Here is a 27,356-nt window from a genome sequence, read left to right as displayed (position 1 = left end):
CCATCAAATAGACTTCAAACCAATTTATTACTTATTCTCAAGATGAGTGTTTTAATGTTGTCACCATATACAAAAGGGATCCACAAAGTAAAATTATGAAAGGATCAATCTATTGTTAATCACCACCACTGGACTTGAAATTTCCAAGAGTTGGATGTTGCCCATTTGTTGTTCTAAGTGTACATTCATGGATTTGATCAGTTTGCCTGCAGATTTCAAAATTAGTTGTGACAATTCCACTCACAAACTAAAAAATAAAAAATAAAAAATAATGCCCCAGCTTATAATTGGAGCTAAAATATGATACAGATGGTGTGTAATTTGCATTACGCATTGACTTGTTGCATGAGAGTGGGTCGAGTTAGTGGTTAACCCGCATTGACCCAATCCTATTGGGTTAAGGTCCACTCAGTCTTGATTAAATGGGTTTCGGGTCTGGTCGAGTTAAGGGAGATCCATATCAAATCCAACCCCGCTGACATTGGAGTATTGAAGCATATATATATGTGGTTGAGTATAGGTTACTGAATGTATGATGGATCAGATTTGGTTCACTATCCCATCCTTTGTTTAGTTGGGTTAGGACAAACTTGCTTCGGTTTGAACCAAATCCATACCTAATCGGATTGGATATACTTGAAAACAGTACCCATTTTATGGATTGACCGGACTACTTTTCAACTTTTAAGAAATAAAAATTTCATTATAGGGCAAAAGCAAAAGAGTCACAAAAAGAAACTAGAAAGCAAAATAAAAGAACCATGAACCTGTGATCCAGCATATATTCCGCGTACACAACTCTCCAATAGATGTTCCTACCAAGATCAGTGGTATTACATATTAGTTCCTCCAGCTTATTTCAAAAGATTTATGAAGATAAAAGACTTAAAATCAATTCGGTCCGGTTTTGAAAATCATGATCAATCATTTATTTTGCAGATATTAAGGATTTATAGAAAATTGCCAAAAACAAAGTGGAAAAGTATGGACAGACCCAATGCAGATTTCTGAATTCTACATCAAACCTATAAATATTCGAAATGCCAAAAATTCATATTCTATACATCAATGCCTGCCCATGAATTGGCATCAATTCTGAGTTGGCACCTACCCCAACTGTACTTTAGGCCTAAAAATTCTGATACTGGGCTGAACCGTCATTCTCCCAAAAAACAAAAAAGGATATATGGAGTAGGAGAATCCAATGCTTGTGACTTGTGAGAACTAATTAATATGATCATGAATAGAATTTGATTTTTTTTTTATTTTAATGTACTGGTCAGATGTAAGTTGAAGTCCCCCTCTGGCAATATCTGTGATTTGGTTTTCTGGGTTTTAACATATATAATTAAACAGGGCTCGGGGACAAGAGACAAATATATATTTCCCCTGTTAGCACTAGGTGCTGTTATTTGTACATTTTTGGTTTGGTAAAAATGTAGGCTTGTTTGGGTTGAAAGAAAAAGGTAGAGAAAGGAAGAGAAAAGGGTAGAAAAACCTAAACAAGTTTTTTCCTACCTTTTCATTGAAACCTAACACATTAAGGTGGCTCTCCTATTGGAGCAAATTTAGGGGTTTAAGTTTAACAAAGAAATACATTGAGCATGATGATCCTTTGAAATCCAGTTAGATTAAAATAAAATTGCAAGGGAATTCGTTTTTATTGATATGAGATGTCTCATGGAAGTTGTGAATATTTCAGGACATCTTGAGTTAGTGGAGCAAGACAAGAGGCCAATGGAACACAAAATGAAGGACCAATAGAATTTTAATATTTATGTAAATTTAGGGTTAAAAAATATCCTTTGAAATTTAGTTACAATAAAACAAAACTTGCAAGTAATTTTATTTATTTTTTCTTGATAAGGGAGCTAGTTCTTATGGATGTTGTGAATATTTCATGGCATCTCTAGTTAGTGGTGCAGATAGAGTCCAAAGGAATAAAGCTGAAGAACCAAAGGATATTTAATACAGTCTCTAGATGAAATATATCATTGTAATTAAGTTTGAAGATTTAAATCAAGTATGGTTTTGACTTTTGATAATACTAGTAAATGTATGTGTTTTACAATAATCTCAATATCCTTATCAGAACCCATATTAAAAGATAAGTAATTAAAGCATGATGCGTTGATGGATTTAAATTTAGTATTTCAATTTCATTTTTAATAAAAATACTTCTTATTTATCATATTTATTTTTGTTTAATATGACAAATATTTAATATTAATAGAGATGTGCACAATTTTTTGTGTTTTCTATATTTTTTTTATTTTCATCTATTTTTAGTTTTTATTATATAATTATGATATGCATTGACCAATTTGACTTGAAAAAAAAAGAGATCTCATTTATGGGAAACTTTAAATTTTCTATTCATTTCCGTAATTAATTCTAAAAACAATTCTTATTTATCATATATTTATTTAATATGATAAATTTATAATATTTTAGATATGTCAACATTTTCTCTAAATTTTACGTATTTTGTAATTTGTCGTATTTATATTTTATTATGACATCATTGGTTGACCCATTTTAACCAAATGGTTAGACTACTATGTTTACAAGTAGTTAAGTAGGTTGGTCAAAGTTTAAGCTCAACGTATAACCAACCCTGTGTAAGTGTGCATTGGGTCTAAAGTTGGAGACCAAAGTTAAGCATGATATATCCAACTTGGGTCCAACTCACACTAAAATTTGATGCACTGATGTTAGCTTTGGACTTTGGTTTGTCCATCAGACCCCCAAAAAATAATTGATATGATTTGATGCCCCGTTATCTTTGCAAAGTCATGTAGCTAGGTTGGGGTAGAGTTTAAGTTCAACTTATGCCCAACCTTATGCATTTAGCCTAAGGCACGAGACTAAAGTTAAGCATGATTTATCCAACTTGGGTCTAAGTTGTACTGAAATTTGATGCACTTGGGTTGGTTTCAAACCTGGTTTGTTAAATCAGCGCTGCAATAAAACTTGACATAATTTTATGTGTATAATTGTATATACATGCATGTGTATATGAAAAGTACGTGTATGTAAGTATATATGTATATATGTATGTATATAGTCATACTTGGGCTACTTAAGGCCTAGCCTAGTTCAAGGGCCAAAATTCTAAGCTAACCTATGTAAAAGTGTGAGTTGGGCCGGTTCGATCGAGCTTGAGTTAAGTCCACCCAATTTTCATCTTTATGAACCATTGACCACTAATTAGATAAAAAAAATATTGTTTTATTCAAGTTAGTTTACTTTCATTCTATTTCTATGATTAAGAAAGATAACTCTTATTTATCACACTTATTTTTGTTTAATATGATGAATACATACTTTTAGAGATGTGCCCGAATGTTTTTTGTACAATTTTTGTATATTTTTAATAATTTTTTGATATTTTTTTAATTTTTATTTTTTAGTTATGGCATCATGAGTTGACTCATTTCACCTACAAGGTTGAACCATTGAATAGGAAAGTTGTTTCTTTTGTAGGTTAGTTTTAAATCTTGTACATTTCCTTTTCATCATCAATAAAAATACTTTTTGTTTATCATACTTATTATTGTTTAATATGATAAATATATAATACTAGGGATGTGCCTAAATTTTTTCATAAACCTTTGTAAAAATTGTATTATTGTTATTATTATTTTTAAAATTTTTATTATTTAACTATGAGACCATTGGTTGACCCATTTCATGTAAATGGATGAAGCACCACAACCCAAAGGAAAGGGTGGTTTGTTTTTCATGTCATTTTTTAACACAAGTTTTTTATTATTACAAATATTAGATATAGATTTCATTAGTAGAATTTATTGGTGTGAGAAAACAATACTTAAAAAATTAAGTATCTAAGGGGAGAGAATGAGTGTTAATACCTTAATGAGGAAATTGAATGAAATGGAAAGTAGTAATGTAAATTACATTTTTGTCCAACACTTAGAGATAAACCAAATTCATATGCATCACTATTTTAGTCAAGTAATGTCCACAAAGGCCATTCATTTAATGTACCTTAAATATAGGATTTAATGAGAAGGAAATGGTAGTTAGTAGCTTAAATATAGGACTTAATGAGAAATGGTAGTTTTATCCTCATAACAAAGAGATATCAAATTCAAAAGTAGGGGGTGTTTTAGTAAAAAAATCCAAAATCTAAAACCCATTCACACTTTTAATGGTAGTATATATATGTACTTGAAATATGTAGAAAATGCATATAAAATATATTGAGAGTAAATTATGCATCTGAAAAGAAAAACAAAAAATAAAAAACAAGAAGAAAAGAGGAAAAGATAAATTGGATTGATATCTATTCTACTATAAAAAGTGGGAATGGACCATGAGTGTTTCTAGACCCTCTTTTAATAAATATCCCTATCTATTTTTGAATTTGGCCCTTCTAGATAGAAAGCAAATTTAAATTGCAACTTTTTAATTCATCCTATTATATCTCATTAACTCTTATGTTCAAGGTATTAACTCTCATTTTCTCTCATTAATTCCTATATTTAAAATATTTTTGGTTTCTTATCATTAAATTCCACTAATTAACTCTGTACTCCATACTTTTAATGGTATGAAAATCAATAATTTTGTTTTCACTATTAAAACCCAATGCTTCTTAACCCATAAATGAAACCATTTTTTCTATAAGTGGTGGGTTATTGGTTCAATCATGTGGGTCAAATAGGCCATCTCTCTGACATCATTACTAAATAATAAAAACTTAAAAATAGTAAAAAATAAAGAATTGTAAAAACAATATAAAATTTGTAGAAAAATGTGGAAACATTTCTTATATTATATACTCATCATATCCAACAAAAGTAAGTGTGACAAATAAGATTTTTTTTTTTAATTAATGACGGAAGTTGAATACGAAAGTTAAAAATGAAAATTAATATTTAACCCATGACCCTTCTGATTAGGTCAAATGGTTCAATGGATCAATTGGTTAGGTCACTAAGTCATTGACTAAGTCAACAATTTTTTGAAGCCAAGCAAATTGATGGTGAAATGGACTTAGAATCCTTGTTAAGTGACTAGTTAAGTCAACTATATATGTGTTTAAAAATGATTGGAACCACATTTTCCTTTGGGTGGTGGAATAACAGTCCAATCATCTAGGTGAAAGAAGTAAACTTGTAATGTATAAATTAAATAATAAAGATAGAAAACACTATTAGAAAAATATAGAAAATTCTATAAATTTGTAGAAGATTCAGCATTCCTATTTTTATTTATATGCTCTTCATATATTTTAAAGAAAAATATGTGTGATAAGTGAAAATTATATTATTAATGAAAGAAATGGATAAAATATAAAAAAGAAAACAAAAGATAATTGTTGTCTAACCTCTCACATATTAATAAGGACAAATGGGTCAATAGTTTAACAAGTTAGATTATCAAGTCATTGACCAAGTCAACAGTTTTCTCTTTTGCAAAAATGTGGTTTAGGGTGAAATAGACCCATAACCCTTGGCAGGTAATATTGTAAATTTGTAATTGATTTAGTCATCTGTTTTAATAACGGATTGAAAATATTTATTTAAACTACAAGTCAAACAAATCCACTACTACAACATGCTTCCATTACTTTCCTATGTTTTGGGTTTTAATGATTAAGAACAATGAAATTATTATTATGTGAAATTTTTATGTACTGTGCAAGTGTTCATTTACAAGTTTACTTTCAAAGTACCAATATATCTAAAGAGAGACTTTTTTCTTTAATTTACAAGATCATGTTTTTAGGTATCACTAAGAGAATTTACTACTTAAAATGTATAAAATACTCCACTAAGTGTTAACAAAATTTAATTATTGAAGTAGAGGAAGTACCTTTCTTATTTTAAGATGATTAATAGATTTCACAAGAGATGCTTCCATATTTCTAAGCTGGTTGGTGTCGTTGATATTCTCAATATTTAATCGAACCCTAGAGAATTTTTATTCAAAATTTAGATAAACTGCAAATCCATCAACTCACCAAGTATTTAGAGGTCAGAAAGCATGATCAGGTCATTGACCAAGTCAACAATTTCAAAATTAACCATAAGTTGATATTGAAAATTATACACATTATTAACATGATCAGGTCTAAAATCTATTCCTGCAATAAGGAATCCCAACATATATAATAGATGTGATAGAATTCATGGACCATTTGTAGTTCATCAGTTTAATGAATTCAATACATAAAGCTCATCTACATGGAAACCTTTTGGGTGGGGGATCTTATTAATTACTAATATTAATATTTGAGTTATAATGACTAATCTACATATATTCTTATGAAACTTTGGGGTGGGAAGACAAAGAGAGAGATCCATGTTAAAATAAAATTACATTAAAAACTTTGTATGAAATTTTTTGTCATCCATTTCTTTGTGTAGATCTCCAAATGGATGGCTTAAGTTAAATGTTGATGGAGCATTATCTAAGATTCATTGCTCAAGGGTGGGAGTTGTGATTAGGGATGCTGCTGGTGAATTTGTTATGGATAGATCAAAGAAGTTCAATGCTCTTCTTGCTTTTCAAATCGAAGTTGAAGCATTGAAAGAAAGCCTATCATTTGCTTAAAGAGCTTGACATTTCTCAACTGTTTTTGGCAAGGGATTTTTAATTTAGAAGTCATTAATATTCTATTGGAGATCAATTTAAAACCTCTTTAGTGTATTCATCACACTATTGCTTCTTGCCAAAGTCTTAATAGAGAATGCCCTTAGATCACAATTAAACATGTTCCACAAATTTGTAATGTTGCTGCTCATACTGTTGATCATGCCTCTCTCACCATGTTCAAACTTGGTCATTTATCCCTTCCTTTCTCAATCCAATCATCTTGAGAGAGAACGTTTTGTAACGTTTGATTGGTTATAATTGAAACAACCTTTTGTGGCGTTCAAAAGAAAATATTAGATATTTTGTTGATATCATGAAATTGATGGAAATCGTTTTGGAAAAGATATTAAAAATAAGGGCATCAAAATCCAAATTAAAAAATGAGACTTTGATAATGAAATATGGAAGAAGAACCAGTTTTATGGATATTGACCATAATTTTTATGGATATTTGCTTGTTTGGTGATTTTTTTGGTTCTTTTATAATAAAAGTGAAATAAGCAATGTTTCAAATGATTGAAGACTATTGTGAACTATGATAGATCTCCTATTGAAAAACTGAAATAATGAAATAATTGATAACAATAAAACATAAAATTATCGAATGAAAATCACTAATAGCTTGTCATTAGGGTTAAGGTTTAAGAGTTATGACAAATGGAATATGTCACTATGATAATTATATATATACAATAGCAATTGTAGAGTTGGGTTAGGTTGCCTAAGGGGTCCACCCATCTAACTTGAAGTTAAATCAAATTGGAAATGCCAACCATAACCCTAACCCAATCATCAACCTGATCCAACCCAATTCAACTTTTTCAAGTTAGGTTAGGGTTGGGTTTGGGCTAACCTAACCAAGTTGCAGCCCTAATATTATGATGCATTTCCTGGTCCATTTGGTAGGTGAGGTCATGATAAGTGGATCAATGTAGTACCTTTAGATATTCCTCAATGAAGGTAATGTTAATATTTTAATAATTTAATTTTATTCTTTTTATAATATTTTTATAAGTATATTCTTTTTATACTAGAGGCACTAATTTAGTAGATATTTTATTCAAATGAGTCCATTTCATTATATTTGAAATAAAGAAAAACTAAAGTGAAAAAACAATTAATTATTATTTTTTTATGATTATATATTATCTATGTATATTTGTATATATCATATGAAATTTAATTGGACTTGGATGTTAATCGAATCAAATAGGTGAAAATCTACCTCCAATATAATCGAATTATGTAAATGGATGATCTAAATCCAAAATAATTGGATTTAGTATTGGACTTTCAAACTATTTTAGTTGGACAAATTTTGCCCCTTTGTGTTAATGCTTTTAGATTTGAATTTGAAGACAAATTTGATATTTTGTTTATTATTTTAAATGAGTTACATAAATGAATTGTAACTGAAATTTCATGGAGTGTTTAATTGGATATATTTATCTCTCTTTTATTTAACAATGAATTGTAATTGAAATTTAATGGAGTTTTAGCTAGATGTATTTCTCTCTTTTAATTAATAATGAATAAAATCATTGTTATTTGATCATCTATAAAAGCAGGTCCAATTGTCACTATTTAGAGGGTGTTTGGTTCCGTTTACATTTATTCAGTAAACGTTTTGTACTTGTGTGATTGCAAAACCGAGAAGCACATTTAATGAGGGCGTTTATGACACATAGGAGCCATTAGGCACCACATCAGCAAAATGCCAATAAACGCCTACCCATTTCAAGAAGCTTCAAAATGAAGCTTCCAGAAATGGGAGAGGCGCACAAAAACCGAAGTTTGCTTTTTCAAACTTTGATACGCACAAATGCAATTAATGAGGCATTTGTTGATGGGGCGCCTATGTGGCACTGTCAATAAACGTAAATAGAACCAAAAATATACATAATGATTTTAAAATGTGGATTTTGAGTGTGTCACCAAAATTTTGACTATGGTTTTTGGCAAGGTTTTAAAAACTGTCCCGGAAATGAAACTGCTTTGACCATCGGTTTTTGGGTGAGCGGTTCAACCATCTAGGTCTAATGGTTTAATCCACAACATTAAATTTTTGAGAAGTAAACCCCATAGTGCTCGTATTAGATTCATATTCTAATTTATAATTTTTGTTCTTGTGTTCCATTAGAATCGACGTTTAAAACTTAAAAGCCTATGATGACCCATTAATTGTATTAGGAGATAGGGATTTAGGAGGAGAGATAAAAGGTGAGATGTGAGAGGTGAAAGGTGACAAAGAGAAAGTGTGTCAGAATAGTAGAATAGAATAGGGGGTAGGGAGAGAGAGAGAGAGAGAGAGAGAGAGAGAGAGAGAGAGAGAAACATTAGTTGACCAAAACTCGCAAACTGCTGCCTAGGCCAAATGGTTTAACAGTTTAACTACCCGGGTCAATGGTTATTAACAAAGTCAATGTTTTTCATAAAAAGCGGCCCAACCCAAAATCGGACCTAGAACTATGACAAGTTCCCAAGTCGAATGGTCCAATCCAATTTGGTTTTTAAAATTGTGGTTTTTTGTTAGTTTTTCCATTGGTTTATAAGTAGTTTCTACCCAATCTTAAGATGTTTGAGAGGGTCTCATCTGAAATATCCATTTCAAAAAGTTAATTTTTTTCTAAAAGAAATTTTCAGATAGGCTTTAAAAATTAATTTCTAAGATTTTGAGTATCCCATATTTGTGTGCTCCAATGATTCGTGGCATAATTAATAAGAAAGCTCCAAATAACATCACAACTAAAATTAAGAAGAAAAGTTAGGGTTGGAAATTGAAAACTCCTTTTAAAGATGAAAGAGCTATCTTTATCAAATACGTTTTGAATGTGGTTCTTCTTTACAAGGCACAAACTACCCAGTCAATATGGTCTCTTGGTGGTTGTAGGTGAGAGACTTGGAATCAAATCCCACCTGCACCTTGGTTGGGGGGTTATGGGTATAGGAGATGGGCCACCCCTATTGTGTAGCCCAATGAAGCCAAAAAAGAAAAAAGAAAAAAATAAAATGTAATTATAATTGTATAAGAGGACATAAATGGAATTTTTTTATGCATCTTAAATAACTATACAACATGTTTGATACTTTTTTTTGATTACTTACAACATGTCTAAATAGACATCAATAAATTACAGAACATAATGAATTGTATAGAGTATTTAGTTGGACAAATTTAACTAGGTAATATAATTAGATGTTGATTTGTAGATGAATTACAATTTACTTGAAATCTATAGCAAGTGGCAAATTGGCAATAAATCTTTAAGGCTTTTAGACTTTTTTCTTGACTTAAAATACCCATCTCTTTAAATTTGGTCTCTCTCTCTCTCTCTCTCTTTCTCTCTCCCTCTCTCTCTCTCTATATATATATAGATACTTAACATTTTGTTCAAGAAACTTAAATGGGTGAAAATGTGATTCAACCATTAAATAAACAATACAAATTATGGTAGATTGATAATCCCACTACGGGTGTTGATTTTCATTTTCCAACAAGCAAGTCATTCATTTATGAAGTGTGAGTCATTTGTCCTTGATCAAGATTCAAAGACATAGGCACATGAGTATGCTTTTTTCACCTATGATGAACTGTTCATCTTATTTCTGGGGTAGTTTTCCATATTTTTAATTACACCAAATAAGATATAATGCTCTAATTCTTATACAAATTAATTTATATGTAGAGTATATGAAACTTTCTCTCAATAGACCTTCATCATCTTTGCATTCTACAGTTTTTATTGACACACATAGTTATGATTGTTGAACTTAGAGCTTTAGTACATAGCATCAAACTTAAAAACACAAACACACATTATATTGGAATATGCATATGATATTCTACGATATGCATGGTATGAATTGCAAGGGACACTTGAATATATCAACCATGAGGTAATGGAAATCTAAAGTGAAAATGATTAATCTATTGACAAGCTAGCCAACAATGTATTTGTGTCAATGGCACTTAATGTCTTTTTAGACTACTCAATTCTACTACAAGAGTTTTAAGCTACAACTATGCCAGTGTAGAACCTAACTTTTCAAATTATGAGTTTAATTGATTTGGGATAAGGATTGATCTCAAGTCTATATCTGATCTATATCTTCAAGGGGTAAGGGTTTTATGTGCCCCTAACATAGGTTATTTTAAACAATTAATAATAAATTTATGATTTCCCTTCCATTGGGAGTAAGATTTGGGGTAAAAATAGAAAGCTCTTAAGCAAATTAGTCAGGGCCATATACTATGAAAATTTTCACTGATGGTTTGACAACCATGTAAGTAATCAATATTGCAACATAGCCAAGTTATGAGAGGTAAAGAGCAGGTACTCTTAATAAAATATTGGAATGAGAGGAAATAAATATAAGAAAGGGCATTAGAGGAAAACCTTAAGTTCTTATTTGTTTCATAAACCTTTTGATGCAACTGTTCAAGTTGATTTTGTAGTTCCTGCACAAAAAAAGAAAAAAAAAAAAAAGAATGGGTATAACGAAGTAAAAGCCATGGTGATTATCAATATAAATTAAGGAGCATACCTGAATTTTGCATTTCCTAAAAAAGAAAACATAGAATCAACATAAGAGATTAAGCCTATGAAATTCGTATATGAAATCAATTCCATGATTTAGATATTCAAAATCATACCCATCAACTGAAAATATCTTTAGATCTATGTTTTGATTATCACCCTTGTACATCTTCTTTATTATCTACAATGAATATGATAAGAGGGAAAAATTACAAAAGAAAATACAACAAAACCAAAGGCTAACTAATATATTTTAATAAAAAAATTTAATAAAGCTGGATTTTCATGTTATATCTTACTTCAAGGGTCCCAGCCTGCCTACAACAATGACAAACATATCACAATTAGTAGCAAGGAAATCTTTCAATTTTATTCAATAAATACAAGAATTTAAGCATATGTTCTCTTTTTTTCTTTCTTTTGTTACTTTTTCATCCTTACCTGTGCAATCTTTCTTCAAGAGTCATGTTTGAAAGTTTTTGAACAACTGAACTTAAGTCACTGAAAAAATGTAAGTAAAAAGCTTCTAGTAAATCAAATACCAGAATAATGTTTCATATAATTAAACAAAAAAAGGTTGAATATTGAAAAATAAAAATTACTTTTTTTCTCCTGTAACCAATGTTGGACTTCCCGTAGGAGAGAACATCAAAAGCACAAGATCAACATCACACAAAATAGAGAGTTCATGTGCTTTCTTCATTAAACCTGCCTTGCGCTTCACATATGTGATCTTCCTTGATTTCATACTCTCCAATCTCCATATCTTCAATTTCTTTCTCCCCATCTCTTACAATTTCCCTAACTTCACAATCCTTCTATTTTAAAATACATATATACATTAAAATGCAAAGGTTACAGCTAGCTATTAAAGCTAAAATTTATTGCAGCAATTAAAGTTGTAGTTATTTGTCCAACAAGGATAATTAATGCAATAAACTCCCAAAACCCAAACTCATGAAGACCTAGATTCTAGCATAGATTTTCAAATTCTTTTTCCATTGTGCTTCAAATAATTTTGGTTTGATTCCTGAAAGTGAGTTGGTTTTAGAGAAACCGGCCCAAAATTAACAGCTTTGTTTGGGCATAATTTTGCATATACTCATTCCCAAATTAGGGTTAGGGCCTTAACTTCTGCCCCCTGTAATTTTTTTTTTCATTTGTTTAGGCTATGTTTGTTTCATTAGAAATTAAGGCTACAATTGACAATCCTTTTTTTTTGGGACTAGGAGTGGCAATGGGATGGGTTTGGGGCGGGGGATTATATTCTCTGTCTTCGACCCCAATCTGAAATTAACCCTATCCTTATCCCTGATTCCCATGGGGGGACAAAAGTTGTTCTCTATCTTTGATCCTTGATGGGAACGGATTCCTCGCAGGGAAGTTGGGTTCTCCATCTCCGATCCTCAAACCGGGAAAGTCAGGTCCCTGCCGGGGATGGAAAAATTGCCATTCCTATTTGAGATTTGAATTCTGAAAAACTTACTTTTCAGATGATGACATCTAAATCGGCAAATGTCAAAAATAACTTCACCAATTTCAAAAAATGATTCGAATTGCCATTGTTTATAAACTATTTCAAGCCCTAGAAGTTGATCGTTTTATTGGATGCAGTGCTCTCTTGTCCCTATTTTGGACACCATTGGGGACCACTATGGGCAATTTACACATTTTTTTTTTTATGTTTCCAGGGAGTTCGCTTGTAGGTGATCCATAGGTAATATTTCCACTTCTCCTCCCTCTCAGCTCTCATTTTTATCTCCCTCTTTTTACTATTTTTAATTAGGAAAATTCCCGATTACTACCCATTACTTTGGGTGTAGTGCCACTTTGGTCCTTAAACTTTAAAATGTGACAATTCAGTATCTGAACTTTCAAAATATGACAATCCAGTACCTGCTGTTAACTAGCTGCTAATCAGCTGTTAAGTGTCATTTGAAAAAGATACAAATGCCCTTTGAGTGACATCTAATTTTTTTATCAACCATCCAAACATTGAGAAAAAAATTAACTATCTCAAATCCTTGCCTCTTCTATTCAAGAAAGTTGGGGTCACCTGAATGCCCACTCAAATGTGACCCCGACTTTCTTGAATGGAAAAGTTAAGGATTTGATATGGGACTGTTAATTTTTTGTCAACATTTGGATGGTTGATAAAGAGAATTAGGTGACACTCAAAGGGCATTTGTGTTTTCTCAAATGTCACTTAACAACTGATTAATGGCAAATAATGGATTTACACATTTTAAAAGTTCAAATACTGAATTATTTGCATTTTAAAGTTTGGGGACCAAAGTGGCAATAGATCCAAAGTACAGGGTACTAATCGGAATTTTTCCCTTATATTAATGAAAACTATTTACTCATTTAATGTTTTAGTTATTTTAAGTCAACCAAATAAGTGATGCAACCAAACAGGTCCATAAGAATTGATATTATTATATTTTCTATTTAAAATTATATAGATGGTTTTAGAAAATTTCTTGACCAAAATACGCCTCTACTCTTAGCTTTTAAAACCTTATAACAGGACAACTTTGACTTTCTAATTAAATTAGCAAGATTGACACAAGTAAAGGGAGAATTATTTGTAGTGGAAAAAAATTAATTTTCATATATGTCTTTTCCCTTGAATCCTCTGGTGGTTAGAGAACAGGGTAAATTGTGGTTGATGGAGATGAAACATGTGAGTTCAATAATTTTACTGATTGAAGATGTGGAACTCATAGGTGTAATATCTACAGAAAGATGAAAGTTTTGTTACCTACAGTTCATCTGCTGATACCTTTTCTATGTCTCTTTGGGCTATAAAACCTACCTTTCGACAAACTCCAGCTGTCCTAGCTATAGGGAGGACAAGTTTGTCACAACTTTGATGGAAAGGAACTTTCAGGGGGGAAAACCTATAAAAACTAACATGAGCTTAAATTTTATTTCCATAATCTAAGTAAATGCTCTCTTGATTAGAAAATTAAACTTGAATTTTACTTAGTGATGGATCTCATATGTTTAAGGAGGGTCCTTGAAGATGTTCACAACAAGGGGTCTTTTCAAATTAATGTGATTTTTTTTTGTTGTGTGCTCCAAAAATGAATCAAATCCTTCTAGTCTGAAAATAAGTTGGTTCTTAAAACAAAAGCACAGGAAATATGTTCTTGGTTATGACTGATGTGTTATTTGTTTTCAAAGGTGAAGTTAAAAATTGTGTTCTTAAATTTCTGGTTCAAAGAGTATGTTTTCATCTGGTTATTTAGGTGAGAAACTTAGAAACAATCAACTGGTATCATAAAAGTTGTATACACTGGGCTGGGCTACCTATCACAATTGAACATGCCGGTGTTCACTGTGGGCCCCCATCTGGACCGAACACTGGCATGTTCAATCGTGATAGGTAGCCCAGCCCAGTGTGCATGATTTTGTCTCCGGTTAATCCAGACTCTTCAAATCATATAATATATGTACCACAAAAAATTGTTTTTGTTTTAAAAACGATCATTACATGAGTTGTTTTTTTAAACAAAACCAACTTATTTTTGCTTCTCAAAACCAAAATATACTTCAAAAAAATGTATTTATTATTTATTTTTGCTGAGACAATTTTAAAACAAAAATGAAAATGAAAACAAAAACATACACCTCTAAATCGAATTGAAACATGAAGAACAGTGTAAATTCCATCGTCAATTAAAAAAGAGATAGAGAGAAAAAAAATTCTAATCTGACATTGTGTTATACTCATCTTCAAAAACAAGAAACAAAAACAAAAAGCAAAAGCTTGAGATTTACACAACATTCACTGCAAACACAGTGCGAACGGAATGGATACCATCAGACCATGTCACATGGCCGAAGTTATAGCCCCGAGTTGCAGTCTTTCCATAGAAGGAGGCCTTGAAAGAAGCCTTGTGTGAGGCTCTTGAGAAGACAAGCCTCTCCGGCCACACCTTGACCAGCAACCCTTTTGGGGCATGCACCGTGGCCGTGTACATCGCGTTTGTCGATCCGACGTTGGTGACCGTTCTGGTCACCGTTCGAGCAGCTCGACGCCCATCCAGCTTGGTGATGGAGATGGAGGGATAGTTGAGATCAGTGATGAAGTCCTCCAAGGAGTTGGATGGGCAGCTGAAGTTGGTTCCAGACATGGAGCGTATGATCTTTTCTTTGTATCCATAGTAACAGAGGAAATACAGCAAGTCATCTGTTGATGTTTCGTATACTAAGCCTGGGTTCAGGGCACTAATTGGGTTTATCTCTCCTGATCCCATTTCGTGTGGATTCGCAAAGGAATCTGTGCTGTTCGTTAGGGGCTTCCCCATGTTGTTGGACGTAGTGGCTGCATTAGAGAAACAAATTTGTAAGGACCGGATGGTTGAACCGGTGAGCTTTTCATTGGGTTCCGGTTATTTGGAATTCGGATTTGGTCCTGACAAGACCGTATTCACATCGTTTGCACAGTCCCTTGCAGCCTTGCATTAATTGGGAATATCTTCCCCATGCATTAAAAAAAAAAAACATACAAATAATGCACGGCTGTAAAAGGCTGTGAAAACGGTGTGAGCATGGTCTTGTGAGCACTGAATCCAATCTCGGTTATTTGATGGTTTTCATGGGTTGGGCTGAATGATTTAATTGGCTATCCAGTTCAAGTTTGGTTGATAGATCCGGATGGTCGAACCGATGATCCAGAAACTTGGATGGTTGAATTTGATTGTTATATTGGCTGGTTGAACCATCAACCAATTGGTTAGCTTTCCGGGTCCCGGCTATTTGATGGACTGAATGATCTGACTACCCGGTTAAGTGGGAAAACCGTAACATTTGGTAGAAACTAAAGCGTCTGAATTGAAATGCAATTCAACAACTTCAGCCATTATCAAACAGCCAGCTCAAGGTCGATCTAAATGGTCCAACCGATGACCCAGAAACCCAGATGGTTGAATTTGATTGTTACAGTGGATAAACCGTTGATTGAACCATCAAACAGTGGTTCCAATTTGGGAAATAGAGAAAAGACGAGTAGGGATTTTTACCTGTTGTCATGAGAGCTGACTTGATCATGGAAGAAGTCCAGCCGGGATGAACTGATTTGATAAATGCTGCAGCACCTGCAACATGAGGGCAAGCCATGGAGGTCCCAGATTTCAGAGCAAACTTGGAAGGCTTCTTCCCCACTGGGACGCTTATTACATCGCTCCTGGGGATGATGGCCGCTAGAATCCCTATTCCTGGAGCTGTTACATCTGGCTGCATGCGTTGCCAATAAAATTACATTACAATTGTAATTCCTAATCTTCTGGTTCTGGATGTCTTGGTTCACCCAGTCCTAACCCGGCCAAGCCAATTGCAATTCCAGAATACCTCCCTCCAAAACAAAAAGGGTCCAAGCAAAACTAACTTATGGTTGTCCTGTCAATGTAGGGGATGCAACTTGGGTGGGTCCAACCTGAGCCCGGACTGACCCAGTCCAAAAATTTGCATGGATTGAGTTTGGATTTTTTGTTCTCAGGCTGCATTTGGGTACAAAACTTGAGGGTTTTTTATTTGTTTAACTGGGCCTAGGCTTAGTCATTTGTTAGCTTGATCCTGGTCCAACCTTATCTCAACCCTAATCCAATCCAAGCTCTGTACTATATGCATACATTCATACATATACACATGCACATGTATGTCAAACTTCGGCATGGGCTGATTGATCAATCTGAGCTCAGACTTGGTCTGAGTCCAACCCAATTGCATCAAATTTTAACATGAGCTGTGCCCGAATTGTACAGATTAGGCTTAACCTCAAGTTTGGTTTGGGCTTGGACCTCGGGCATAATTCTTAGGGTTGGAGCCAACTTTTGTTGACAAGACTCAGTTTGGAAGGAGTATAAATACAAACTTGTAGAATGCAAAACCTTATATTTTGTATTATTTTTTATGCACTTGTATTTGTATTCTACCAAGAGAGAGAAAGAGACCTTGAGAATGGTTTCTGTGATTCCTCCAGGACCTCGAGATGAGAAATATGCAACAACTGGAGCAGGTCTCACTCCTGGGACATGCACAGTTGGAAGGATAGTTGCTGTTGGATTCCTGTTTACAGTATAAGAACATTAGCTCATTCCTATCTACTTTTTTTTCTTGGTGAATGGAGAGGCCTTCTCTCATTGGCACAATTTAGGGCCAATTTGGGTACAAGTGTGTTGCATTGAGAATATTTCCAGTCCATGAATATGAATCCAATTGCTCATGCTTCTTATATTTCAGCCTGGCCCAGCACAGTTAAATACAATTTCCTGAGCCCAGCCAGGCCAGGGCCCATAGGCCCAATTTGGGTAGAGCAACCATAGTGGCTTAGTAAACTCTGTTCAACTCAACTCAGGACTCAGTCCATTGCATTTCTATGCTAATCAATCCATATTCGATCTATCTTCTCATGAATTCAGGGAGAAGCAAAGAGCTTACTTGGTAGAATTAATGTACTTAAGTATCTGATATCCGGCCATGTCTCCAACTTCTGAGAACGGGAAAACACCAGCATCAAAAGGCACCCCCTTCTCGGATTCATCAATCAAGATTAACCCTTTAGCTTTAGCAGCTTCCACTACTAGTTTCTTTATGCGTCTAGACACCATCGGATCCGTATCCATGCATACAACTATTTTTCCTGCAACCTTCTTTGAATCTAAAGATCCTGGGTAGCAGTTGCTGCACATGTTTCAAACATAATAACTCAAACTGTTTCAATTTGAAGTTTCATCTGAACAATTTGTTGCAGAAATACCTTGCTTCTGATGAAGGAGTAGAGACAGCAGCAAGAGCTCCTGCAAATGCCAGGGGATATGTTTTTGAACGAGTCAGATTGGAGAAATTTATTGCAGATCCCTGTGGAAGAGAAGTCATCACACAAAAATAAATCAATTAGAAACATGCTTAAGCTTAAACAAAATGAAGCAGTATTGTCAGACTCGAACCGACCCGGTTTTGACGATAGAGCGATTCAACCGGTGGTTAAACTGGTAAACCATGGTTGGACCAACCCCAGTGTTTGAACCACTTCCTGGGTCCTTTTTTTTTCACTGTTTCTATCTATGGACAGAGCGATCTAACTGATGGTTAAACCGGTAAAACCATGACCCGATTTCTGAGTTGATAGGAAGAGCATAGTAACTCACTTGGAAAGGTTGCCCATTGCCCAAAACAACAGTGGATCGGAAGTCTCTATCAATATTTGAAGCAGCAACAGTGAAGATCCAAGGGGCTGAGTTTACAACAGTGTATGGATCAGGCCCATCATTCCCTCCAGAGCAAACAACCATGACACCCATCTGGTTGGCATGGAATGCGCCAATGGCTATGGGGTCGTTGAGGAAATCGGACTGGAAAATTGAACTCATGCCTATAGAGATTGAGATTATATCAACTCCATCCTTGATTGCATCATCAATGGCCTTCAGTATGGTGGATCCAGAGCAACCCCCTAATGAGCAAGCCTTGTACATTGCAATCCGGCTGGAAGGGGAGCCACCTCTGGCTGTCCCATGAGCAAGCCCATAGTAGCTTGCGTTAGCAACAGCCACACCTCCGGCTGTGGATGCAGTGTGGGTGCCGTGGCCGACCGAGTCCCTCGGTGAACCAATTGGTCGAATCACATGTGTCCTGTTTCCGCGAGATTTCGACCCGGTTGAGTCGCTGAAGATGGTGTAGTATCTGGCCCCTATCAACTTCCTGCAATTTACAACAGAAAACAGAAGTATTAGAGATGGTTTTGGGTCATTGGGTCATGTAAATAGGGATGATCATGGTCTGGGCCGGGCGCTTTTGAGCTATAAAAAAAATGGCCTGGGCCAGTCCTGGGCCTGATAATATATGTTTGAGCCTGGGCTGGCCCATGTAAGTTAATAAAATAATAGTTTTATAAAATTCAATTTTTAATATCTGTATATTAATATATTATACCACACACATATACATACATACATACATACATACATACTTTGTATGTTAAATTTCTGCCCAGACTTGGTCTGCATTATGTACGGGAATGGTGAGGTTTTGGGCCGTGTCGGGCCTGGAATAGAAATGACTTCCCGGGCCTGAAAATTTGTGGGCCAGACAGGCCGGGCCAGGTCATAAATTTTAACAGTATCAGATTCGATTTAACAGCCTGGATGATGTCCCTCTAGAGTCTAGATCAGTGAAAATGGGTGTATGTAGTCCTTTTACCATCTCAGTGGTTCACCCTAGCTACATATTCTACTGTTGAATCATCTTCCCTAATTTTTTGTTTCTAGAATTGTTGAAATAAACAAGGGTGAAGAAAAGAATGTGGGGGAAAAGACTATTGAATTAAAACTGACCAGTGACCCCACAGTATTTGTGAATTTTAGATTAGAAAGAAAACAAAAAGATCACCTGTTGCAGTTGGATTTCTTGAAGTCAGATCCTTCCATGCAGACTCCTTTCCACCTTGAAGGTATCTCCCCCATCCCCTCATCGTTGAAACTTGGTGATTCTGGCCATATTCCTTGTCCAACACAATCAATTATAAGAAACTAAGTTAGGTTTTTCTATTAATAATCTAAGGCTCATTGAAGAAATAATTTGAGGATGTCAAACTGCCCAACCAAGGCCCAGTCCAAACTATTTGACACATTTGGTTTCAAATTGATCAGTTGGGCTCAAGAAGGTCCATTGGGCCCAATGTATTAAAAATAGACTTAAACTAACGGGTTTGACTATGATGCCGGAAAAACTCGTAACCAATGAATCAATCCAGATCCAGCCCATGTAAAATTTCAGGTAGGTAGGATCAATATGGACTCTTGTTGGGCTAGGCATGGGCCCCATTTCAGGCCCAGACCCAACCCAAGGACAGGTTGGATCATTTTGGGCTTGGGTTGGGCCTGCCGGAGTTGTACCCCTAAAATGTACAAGGATTACAATCCAATTATTTTGTCAGTTCTATCAATTCACAGGCTATAGACCTCTCAGTACACTGAACTCAGTTTGCTTTACCCAGCTAACTTTTAGCTTTATGTTCCATTCAAATCAAATTCACGACAAGCCTATGTAAAGATCATATTCTGACGTTTTGGATCAAGTGTGGTTGGCCTGAACTTAGCTAGACTCAGCTTCTTATTGTAAGGAAACCCCGCAATCCACATTCCACTGACCAAAATGAGTCGGGTTTCTTAAAATAATAAGCTGTACCTAAACAGAGACCTGATTTGTTGAGCTATGATTGAAACCAAAAAAATGTCAAAGATTTGGGACCCAGTTAGGCTCAGTTGTGCAAATACATACAAAATAATACAAAACATAAGGTTCTGCACTCATATTTGCATTTATACTCCTTTCAAACTGAGTCTGAGCTTTTGGTTCACTGGCTCAGCCCGTATGAGTCAACAACAGTTTGCAAACACATTAGCAGTGTTTTTAACCCACGGTTGACTCAGCCGGTTAAACTGTTTGAACTATTAAGATTTTGATTTGGTTTTAATAAAATCCAGAAATTGGTAAAAAAAATCATTGATCTGGTCAAAAAATTGTTTAACCTGGGTGATTGGACCATTGACCCATTTGATCCAGTGATTGGATTACGAGTTACCCCCTAAATATGTGTGTAAATTTCCAGAAGCTATAACTTTATATTCCAATGTTTGATTGGGGTGTTTTTTTTTTTTTTTATTTTGATAAATTTTCGAGATATATGCATCCTAAGGCGCTTAAACCCTCTTTTAGCTTCAAGTCACAAATTCTAATATTTTTTTTATAAATAAAAAATTAAATTAAAAAATATATATTAAATATAAAGTAATATATATAGAACATAAGTATATATTATTCATTAATAAAATACATATTTATACATACATATACATACATACATATATATAGGCCTGGAAAGTCACTGGTGACCGATGACCCAGAGGCAAAAACGATTTGCACATTAGTAAAGCCATCCCGGTTACAGGACAAATGGTTTCAAAACAGATGCTTGGCCCATTTGAAAAGGAAAAAAAAATAAAAAATCAACAGTAAAAAACCAGGGTACCCACTACCCGGTCATTCTTCCTGTTCATTGGATCGATCATCCGAGTCAATAACGGTTTAGAAAGGTTGACGAGTGATGACCGTCCATACATCTGCATTGTGTGGAGCTTACTCCATGTTACCCTTTTTACGGATAAATCTCACTAAACCCATAGGATCATGTGCTTGTTTGGGCTTTTCTACTCCTACCCTTTATCCTGTGGGACCCACAGACAAGATGAGCTGTTCCACCGGAAAACCAGAGCCTCTAAAAGTAAGGCAGATGAATCCAATGGGGTCCACAAATCATGGCCCTTAATCAAGGGCAAGGCAGATGAATCCAATCCATCCCCATCACAAGCATTCAGATCACTGGTTGCTTGATTGTCATTAATCAAGAAAATCATGTGGCCCTCCTCTGACCATGCTTCAAAGTCACTCATCAAAAATCAAAGGTTTGGAGTTTCACACAGTCACTCCATGGATAAGACACTGGTAAGTGCAAACCCAGAACATCGGATTAGAATTTCAAGGTGTTTTCACTCTTTCCTTGTTATTTCAGACACAGAAATGCAGAAAGAAGATTTAAGTTTGGGAAGGAAAATTAAAAGAAGGGGAAAGAAAAAGATGGAGATACCTGTGTCTATAATTCCTATTATTACATCACTGGAAGCTTGTGGGTATTTGATGCCTGATCTGATGCCGGATTCTGAGTCCAGGAAATCCCAGGAACGTGTGGTGTGGAGTTGAAGAACTGGGTCAGGGAAGACTGATACAACCTTCTCATGGCCTGGTTCAAAAATTTCACCAACAATGTGATTACATTTCTGCAAACTGTATCCTAATTGATCAAGTACCACCCAAACCCAATAAGCATCAGATTTGATTTTCACATGCTTGAACAGTGATCCTTGGATGAACCCATTTTGTGTTACCAAGAATCAATTTTTCTTTTCATTTTCAATTGAGAATAAGAGCTGGGTGCTGATTGAACAACACCTAATTATTCTTGCTCTTCAATTAATAAAAGGCTAAATTTACACCTAAAAGAAGGAAAATCAAATGATTATTTGTGTTGCTAACTTGTACCACATCATTCACGGGTGCTTACAATAATTGAAATTTTTTCTATTTACAAGTATTGCACAGCTGTCACTTTGGACCCCGACAGAGAGAGAGAGAGAGAGAGAAGACGAAGAAGAAGAAGAAGAAGAAGAAGATACCAGATAATGAAGAAGCTTCCTTCTCTGTGAGCATGGCAGAGAAACCCTTGATAGCATGATTATAACTGTGAATTAGAGACAATCTCTGGCTCTCCTCACTGCATAATTAATTAATAAAACCACCCAGAATCTCAAATTCTTGTTTCTATGTTTCTTGCAACAGAATATTAATTTTCATGGAGCGTTAAAATGTGATGAAATTCAAAGAGAACAATGATAACCTTGGAATAATTGATGACAATAATTGCAGGTGGGCTAATTCTGCAGCAGGTTCAGTATCACTTTCTCCATTGCTCTTTGAAGAACTCCCCATGTACACAATATAGGACTGAAATAGGAAGAGAATTAATAGATGCCAGAAATGTTTATAATTCAATCTAACAATTCTGAAAATTGAACTTGGCTTATTACCTGTGGCTTCTGTGCTGCAGTAGTCCCATAGAGAAGAAGACTGGAGGCTGTGACAAAGAAGAGAAGTTTCTGGATAGAAGCCATGATAGAAGACCTGAACTTCTGCAACTAGAGTGGGTACTGAGAGTAAAGTACATGAATGGATGGAATTGCCTCGGCAAGACTCCATTTGTAGGTGAGTTCCAAGACAGGGCTTTTTACACCAAGGGAGCTTGATTCATGAAGAGTAAAAGCATCTTTGATTCTCTTTGAGTTCCTTTATGTATGATTCCAGGGAACAATGAAGCTTATATAATAATAGCAAAGTCAAAATTACTACTACTACTACTTGCATCCACAATATCTAGTATATATTGGATTCACAATGAGTTACCAATAGATGCAGTCAAATGGACTGAAAAAGGTAAAATCTTATTGGATTGTTTAATTAAAAATGATTCATTTAGGATCCTTAAAGCATCAATTTCTTTATAGATGAAATATTTTATGGAATACCAAGGGGAAGGGGTCAGTGGGTTTATTATCTAATTCTAACCATGGAGTAGAAAAGTAATAAGAAGCGACAAATCTTTAGTCAGTGACAGAAGACTAACCAGTGGAATGTTACTCATATTGCATACATAAAAGATAAAATAATTAAATAAAAAATAGCTATTGTTTATTATAATGTGGCAATTCAATAAGGAAACCTCACATGTGAAGGCACTTCTAACCATTGGATCAGTATCAGATGATACTTATCCTACTAAAATATATTCCCTCATCTGATAGCCCTCACTAAATGAGATCCTAGATCTAATAAATACCATTAATATCCACCTGAATCCTTCAGTGGACTGTTCTCACTGTTCTGTTGGATATGTATATATATATATTGGATAATCTAATTCCTCACCATATGATTGATAGATTTCCTTTTGTACCTAGAATGAGATGTAATCCATCAAGTAACCCAATAGAGGTAGTTCTTTTTTGTCCTTCCATAAATGAAAAAGGTCCACTGTGAAAGAACATCAATTGAGTATTGGTAACACTTGCATTAGGAGAGAAAAAGTCCACTGTGTTATAATGGTACAAGGCCTATCATATCATACAAATTTCCCAATAAAAGAATAGAATATGAAGTTGTTAATGGGTGGTGTTTCCACTGTTAGAGACACCTGACAAGGTTATGATTGTACATGGAGACACTCACAATATTGAGAAATACATTAAGCCAAATGGGTCCTATATTATTTATATCAAATACTACGTGTTGTTAATTCATGCATGCTTTTGCTCTTTAATTAAAAATACCATTTCTTTTTAAAGTAAGCAATAGAGACTTTGATTGCAAGTAACCAATTTGTCCTTTGGCCCTGCAACTGAATGGAGAAGCTTCATATGCTTCACTACCCATGTGCATTTTACTTTAGTTCTTTCTTCTCTTTTTCTTTCCTTCTTTATACATTAATTAATTTGTAGCTAGTTAATCTGTCCTTTATTCCTTTTGTTTCTTTCCCACTTTTACTTTCGGTTTCTGTTTGAGGTCAGGACATTTATACAAGGTGGCGTTTGATCAAATTTACCCTTTTTTTCTTTGGGTACTCGTTTGATCCAATTTACAGGATTCTAGGACTTTGATGAAAGAGTTGAGACTTGAGAGGTAACCTAAGCCAAAAGGAGGTGAAGTGTCAACCATACTCATCAATGCTACACGTGATTAAAGGTCAATAAGGAACCGTGCATCTACCCCCCCCCCCCTCTTTCTCTGTGTGTGTGTGTGGATTCATGGATTGTACAGAGTGCATTTCTTGCAAACAAAGTGAGGAATTAATGCCAAAACCGAGAAACATTATGTAATTCAATTTGAAACAAATGTTTTAAAATGTTCAACCATTGCGATATGGAAAATTGGAAATTATTCAACAATTAATTGAACTTGTTACTCCAATTTGTTGAAAATATGCATATATTGATATACTCAAATACACTTAGAAACACCGATAATTTTTTTTTTATATAAAATTAAAAAGTTTAAAAATGTAGCCTCAACCCATTTATCATTATAAGATTAATAAAAAATAAAAAAAAACATGGGTCACAGTGATATAACATACACACTGGTAATCAGCTTTAGGTATCGGGCGTATTGATAGTTTAATCCTTGCCTATATGTATAAGGGATCGTTTGGTATCACACTGCAGACTGCACCTCTTATTTCTAGCATTTTTGTTCAAAATTAATTTCGTTTGGTGGTGTCCTCTTAGAGCATCTCTTACCTCTTTTATTTGGATTTTTGTGTGACCATTTAGCTGTCAACCAATGACCATTTTTATTTAATAATTAATAATTTATGAATATTTATTAATTAATATTTTAATAAAATAGTTAGTTACTTAAAGTTTATTAAATTTACTAACTATTTAATGTTTTTATTTAATAATTTTTAATTTTATTTAATGATTTAACTAAATTGTTTTATTCTATTTTTAAATAATCAAACCATTTATAATGATTCAAATTCATCCATAGGGATAAAACTATAAAATAGTCGTTCTTTAGAGTTTAGAACCTGGGATCTCAGAATTCTCTGCATTTAGGCTTCAGAAAAACTAGAAAACAAAATTTAATTTCTACATTTTCATAACTATTTTGTTATTCAGAACTGAAAGTTTAGTATTACCGAATGGCACTAAGATAGGGTGTAACTTGAATGGACCCTTACCCAAGCCCGGACCAATCCAGTCTGCAATTTTTCACAGGTTGGATTAAAGTTTTGGTTCTAAGACTGATCCAAGGTCCAAAACCCAAGATCAGATTGGCACCCCACATCACCTCCCACCTGTGTATTGGAAACATCTCCCCATCATTGATGTTCCTAGTGCATGCAGATCTGTGCATGTAGGGTGCCAACCTGATCTCCCAAAACCCTATGCTTTCCTATTTTCTGGGATGAGCCTAGGTAGTCCAAGTTCGACCTTAGCCAATCTTAACCCAACATATATTTAGATGAGTATATGCATATTTTCATACATGCATCCATCTATGCAAAATATGTAAATTTCATACTTAGATTTAAACTATTGATAGATTCATGCAATTTTGTATGTTGAACCTAGCTAATCGGCCCACCTAAACCTTATTGACCAATCCGAGCCCAACCCAAGTATGCCAAATTTCAGTTTGGGTTGGGTCCAGTTTGGATAGATCAGACTTGACTTCGGGCTCGGGCCTTAATTCAAATTCTTAGAATTCCCTAATTCCAAGCATGTCATGTTTTTGTTAGGGGTGCAACTTGGGCAGATAGGATTTGGTTGAAATTGAACGTCAAACCAGGCCCAACCCTAAAGTGCAAATCTCAGGCTTAGGCGTGGCCTAACAGATGGTTAAGCCCAAGTTTTTTTAACTCAGGCCCAACTCGAGCTTAACCCAACACAGCTTAGGTTAGGCTCAGGATTGGGTTGGATCATGTGGACGAGTTGATCGGGTTTAAAAGAATTTATAGATATATTTTTGCATAACTCTTTTATTATTAATTGAAAATATATACAATTTTCATTTATTAATGTAAATATACATATTATACACATACAAAACTCAGGTTGTATTGGGCTATTTGCTTTGGCACATGCCTTATGCGACAATATTATCTTTTACAAGCAACCACGAATCCTATGTGATGATGGGATATATCTATACTACTTTAAAATGTACAATGACATTCCTGGAATTTTCTAAGGACAATATTTACCCCTTTATATTTAAATGTAATGATAAAAAATGAGGGCAAATAGGGTAATCGGATCTTGATATTAAATGAGTTGAAAAGAGGTAATTTGAAGATATTCAATGCATTCAATTCTCTCTCATTAAATCCAATATTTAAGTTATTAACTTGCATTCATGTTCATTGAATCATATATTTAAGTCATTTTTATTTCTTCTCATCATTAAGTTCTATTAATAAAATCCATACTTAATAAATTAATAATTCCAATAACTTAAAAGCTTATATACTTTTAAAATCTACCTAGAAAAAATAGTATTTTTATCTAAGTGGTGGTAAGAAATTAAATCATTTTGGGTCAAATGGGTTAATCCATGTGGCCATGATTAAATAATAAAATTAAAAAATAGATAAAATAAAAAAATAGAAATTAAAAAAAAATTAGAACATTTTTAGCATACATATTAAACAATAATAAGTATGATAAATAAGAAATGTTTTTATTAATTGTGAAAATGGAATATAAAATTTAAAACCAATTGAAAATAAAAATATTCTCCTGTTCTCTCTCATTAAATTCTATATTTAAGATATATTTTTCTCATCATTAAATTCTTGTAATTAAATCCACAATATTAATTTTAATAGAACAAAAATAAATATTTTGAAAAGTAATTTGAAAACAAAACTATTTTCTTCCCTTCTAGTGGTGGGCAAGCAATTCGACCATTTGGGGTCAAATGGATTAATAAATAATGTCATCATTAAATAATAAAAAACTAAAATAAATAACTATAAAATGTAATAAGTACTTTTATTAATGATAAAAA

At 33.9% G+C, this 27,356-nt stretch overlaps 2 protein-coding genes across 4 annotated transcripts; both read right to left on the bottom strand.

The window, feature by feature from the left end:
• LOC104593710 (agamous-like MADS-box protein AGL65) lies at positions 1-14,471 on the bottom strand. Of its 3 annotated transcripts, XM_088892095.1 has the most exons (9): positions 11,768-14,471; positions 11,607-11,666; positions 11,465-11,483; positions 11,282-11,346; positions 11,173-11,188; positions 11,025-11,086; positions 5,845-5,941; positions 768-815; positions 69-206 (listed from the first exon to the last, which is right to left on the bottom strand). In XM_088892095.1, exons 1-9 carry the CDS (start codon positions 11,950-11,952, stop codon positions 198-200), a joined length of 561 nt encoding a protein of 186 aa, XP_088748221.1. In that variant the 5' UTR covers positions 11,953-14,471; the 3' UTR covers positions 69-197. The 3 variants fall into 3 exon arrangements, with proteins under 3 accessions (XP_088748222.1, XP_088748220.1, XP_088748221.1); XM_088892096.1 differs by lacking the exon at positions 5,845-5,941 and having other exon boundaries at positions 1-206; XM_088892094.1 differs by having other exon boundaries at positions 65-815.
• Positions 14,472-14,813: 342 nt separating this feature from the next.
• Positions 14,814-23,034, bottom strand: LOC104593577 (CO(2)-response secreted protease-like). The gene is made up of 11 exons (XM_010253486.2): positions 22,817-23,034; positions 22,627-22,733; positions 22,406-22,503; positions 21,820-21,972; positions 19,563-19,674; positions 18,323-18,875; positions 17,932-18,032; positions 17,613-17,855; positions 17,126-17,240; positions 16,196-16,409; positions 14,814-15,498 (listed from the first exon to the last, which is right to left on the bottom strand). The coding sequence occupies exons 1-11, from the start codon at positions 22,898-22,900 to the stop codon at positions 14,948-14,950; spliced, it is 2,331 nt and encodes a 776-aa protein (XP_010251788.1). The 5' UTR covers positions 22,901-23,034; the 3' UTR covers positions 14,814-14,947.
• Between the last annotated feature and the right edge of the window lie 4,322 nt (positions 23,035-27,356).

This window comes from Nelumbo nucifera, chromosome 7 (assembly GCF_055504915.1).
Source record: "Nelumbo nucifera cultivar China Antique chromosome 7, China Antique-T2T, whole genome shotgun sequence".
Classification (NCBI taxonomy): domain Eukaryota; kingdom Viridiplantae; phylum Streptophyta; class Magnoliopsida; order Proteales; family Nelumbonaceae; genus Nelumbo; species Nelumbo nucifera.
This window is presented reverse-complemented; position numbering and strand designations above follow the sequence as displayed.